The 3,724-nt window shown below is 40.7% G+C and overlaps 1 protein-coding gene across 1 annotated transcript in view; it reads left to right on the top strand.

Moving 5' to 3' along the window:
- LOC104988957 (ATP-binding cassette sub-family A member 3-like) overlaps nt 1–3,724 on the top strand; it is a 98,246-nt gene that overhangs the window by 37,595 nt on the left and 56,927 nt on the right. The window contains exon 12 of the mRNA XM_010840463.1: nt 364–518. Coding sequence (XP_010838765.1) covers nt 364–518 — 155 coding nt within the window. The remainder of the gene's footprint in view (nt 1–363; nt 519–3,724) is intronic.

Here is a 3,724-nt window from a genome sequence, read left to right on the forward strand (position 1 = left end):
GTATATTCTTGCCACCTCTTCTTAATATCTTCTGCTTCTGTTAGGTCCATACCATTTCTGTCCTTTATTGAGCCCATCTTTGCATGAACTGTTCCCTTGGTATCTCTAATTTTCTTGAAGAGATCTCTAGTCTTTCCCATTCTGTTGTTTTCCTCTATTTCTTTGCATCTGTTTCTACTACCCCTAAATGTCCTTGTACACGGTCATGGAACATATACTCCTTGGCTGCTGCTGACTGTGACATGAAACAGGATAGTATGTGTAAGAGCAGCAGACAAAGCAGAGGGCATCAGTAAGCCTTTGTACTGTTGTGGCTCTGAATGACAATGACTTTAGGATATTATGTCTTCCACTTGCTTCTAGGACTTATTACACCTTCAAGAGGACAGGTATTTATCAATGGATATGAAATTTCTAAAGACATGCTTCAAATCCGGAAGAGCATGGGCTGGTGCCCCCAGCATGATATCTTGTATGATAACTTGACTGTAGCGGAACATCTTTATTTCTATGCTCAGGTGAGTCGGTGGGTGATAGACTTGGTTTCCTCTGTATCCATTTTTAAGGATGGTAAGATAACTTGCAACTTTCTGACTCAACCTCAGAGAAACTTGAAACCTTGTACGGACACTATTCCCTAAACATTCAGGAAAAGGCAGGGGTGTGGCATTTAAGATCTTTGAATTAAAGAGTTTCTAGAAAGTATTGTTTTAGTCTAATTATTTACTTTATTGATGAAATTCACATATCATAAAATTCACCATTTTGCTTATTTTGCAATATAAAATTCAGTAGTTTTAAAAACTACATTCACAGCACTCTCTAACTACAGAACATTTTCATCTCCCTGAAAACAAACCTGGATCCATCAATGGTCACTCCCCATTCTTCCTTCCCCCCAGCCCCTGGAAATCACTAATCTGCTGTCTGTCACTGTAGATTTGACTATTCTGAGTAGTTCATATGAGTGGAATCACACAAAATGTGACCGTCTGTGTCTGGTTTCTTTCACTTAATGTGTTCAAGAATTATCCATATTTCAGCATGTATCAATACTTCAGTCCTTTCAATGGCTGAATAATGTTACCTTGTTTGGAATTGTATGCCATATCTTGGTTATCCATTCATCAGTTGATGGACTCCTGGGTTGTACCTTTCGGCCACGTGAATAATACCATGAATACTAATGTTCAAGTTTTTGTTTAAGTTTTAGTTCTTTGAAGTTTCAGTTTCACCTAGTTTCAGTTCTTTGAAGTATATACCTAGTAGTGAAATTCAAGGGTCATAAGCTCTACCTCTGTGTTTAACTTTTTAAAAAACTTTCTGAGGTACTTCCATTCTAGGTGCCATAAATTGGTATCTCATGGTGGGTTTGATTTGCATTTCCCCAATGACTGTAATGATATTAAGCATCTTTTCATTTGCTTATTGGCCATTTATTTATTTATTTGGAGAAATGTCTACTAAAGCCTTTGCCCATTTTTCAGTTGGGTTGCTTATCTCTTTGTAGTTTTGTGTATTCTAGATGGTAGATCCTTATCAAGTATATGATTTGCAAAAAACTTTCTCCCAGTTCTGTGCATTCTCTTTCCCCTTTGTTGATAATGTCCTTTGATGCACAAAAGTTTTGAATTCTGATGAAATTCAGTGTCTCTGTATTTTCTTTAGTTGTTATGTTCTTGATGTCATATTTTAAAAAGCATTGCCTGGGATTTACACCTGTTTCCTTCTGAGAGTTTCGTACATTAGTTCTTACATAATTATACATTAGGTCTTTGATACATTTTGAGCTAATTTTTAGATGGTGTGAGATAGAGGTCAGATTCATTCTTTTGCATGTGAATATTCAATTGTCCAGCACCATTTGTTGAAATGACCATTATTTCCCCATTGAATAGTCTTGACACCTTTGTCAGAAATCAACTGACCGTAGATATATGGGATTATTCCTAGACTCTCACTTCTATTTCATTGGTCTATGCATCTATCCTTATGCCAATACCACAATGTCTTAGTTAGTATAGCTTTGTAGGAAGTTTAAAAGAATATTTATTTATTTATTTGGCTGTGCCAGTTCTTAGTTGAGGCATTGGGATCTAGTCCCCTGATCAAGCCTGGGCCCCTGCATTGGGAGCATGGGGCTTTCTGCCACTAGACCACCAGGGAAGTCCCTGTAGTAAGTTTGGAAATCAAAGAATGTGAGCCCTCCAACTCTTTTTTGTTTGTTTTCAAGATTGTTTTGCCTGTTCCAGGTCACTTTCATTTCCCTGTAAACTCTAGGGTCAGCTTGCCCCTTGGACTCTTTATTCTTCTAATATGCTGCATCACTGCAGTGCAGTTTGACACTAAGGATGGAGCCAGTGCACGCTTCACACGCTACAGGCACAGTGCCCCACAGACTGCGGCCGTGTCAGAAAACGGCCGCGAGCCTGGGCTCCCAACAGAGCACTGCCCACAACCCGCCTACAAAGTTAGGAGTTCCCACTGACTCCTCAGCTTCACTAATTCGCTAGAAGGACTCACAGAACTCAGGATTATAGTATATATTATATGTATATATTATAAAGGATACATAAATCAGTACCAGTAAAAGAAGAGACATGCAGGGTGATGTCTGGGAGGGTCCCAAATGAAAAGCTTCCATGTCTTAAGAATGTGTCACCCTCTTGGCGCATCACTGTATAGAGGGTAGCTCACCTAAGTTTCACCTAAGTGTCTAGTTTTTTTTTTTTTAACTTTACAATATTGTATTGGTTTTGCCATATATCAACATGAATCCGCCACAGGTATACACGTGTTCCCCATCCTGAACCCTCCACCCTCCTCCCTCCCCGTACCATCCCTCTGGGTTGTCCCAGTGCACCAGCCCCAAGCATCCAGTATTGTGCATCGAACCTGGACTGGCAACTCGTTTCACATATGATGTTATACATGTTTCAGTGCCATTCTCCCAAATCATCCCCCACTCCCTGTCCCACAGAGTCCAAAAGACTGTTCTATACATCAGTGTCTCTTTTGCTGTCTTGTATACAGGGTTATCATTACCATCTTTCTAAATTCCATATATGTGTGTTAGTATACTGTATTGGCAGAGAAGGCAATGTCACCCCACTCCGGTACTCTTGCCTGGAAAATCCATGGACGGAGGAGCCTGGTAGGCTGTAGTCCATGGGGTCGCTAAGAGTCGGACACGACTGAGCGACTTCACTTTCACTTTTCACTTTCATGCATTGGAGAAGGAAATGGCAACCCACTCCAGTGTTCTTGCCTGGAGAATCCCAGGGATGGGGGAGCCTGGTGGGCTGCCGTCTATGAAGTCGCACAGAGTCGAACACGACTGAGGTGACTTAGCAGTAGCAGCAGCATTCTGTATTGGTGTTTTTCTTTCTGGCTTACTTCACTCTGTATAATCGGCTCCAGTTTCATCCACCTCATTAGAACTGATTCAAATGTATTCTTTTTAATGGCTGAGTAATACTCCATGGTGTATATGTACCACAGCTTTCTTATCCATTCATCTGCTGATGGACATCTAGGTTGCTTCCATGTCCTGGCTATTATAAACAGTGCTGCTATGAACAGTGGGGTACACGTGTGTCTTTCAATTCTGGTTTCCTCAGTGTGTATGCCCAGAAGTGGGATTGCTGGGTCATATGGCAGTTCTATTTCCAGTTTTTTAAGGAATCTCCACACTGTTCTCCATAGTGGCTGTACTAGTTTGCAT

This window comes from Bison bison, unplaced genomic scaffold (genome assembly GCF_000754665.1).
Source record: "Bison bison bison isolate TAMUID 2011002044 unplaced genomic scaffold, Bison_UMD1.0 scf7180017864144, whole genome shotgun sequence".
Taxonomy (NCBI): Eukaryota; Metazoa; Chordata; class Mammalia; order Artiodactyla; family Bovidae; genus Bison; species Bison bison.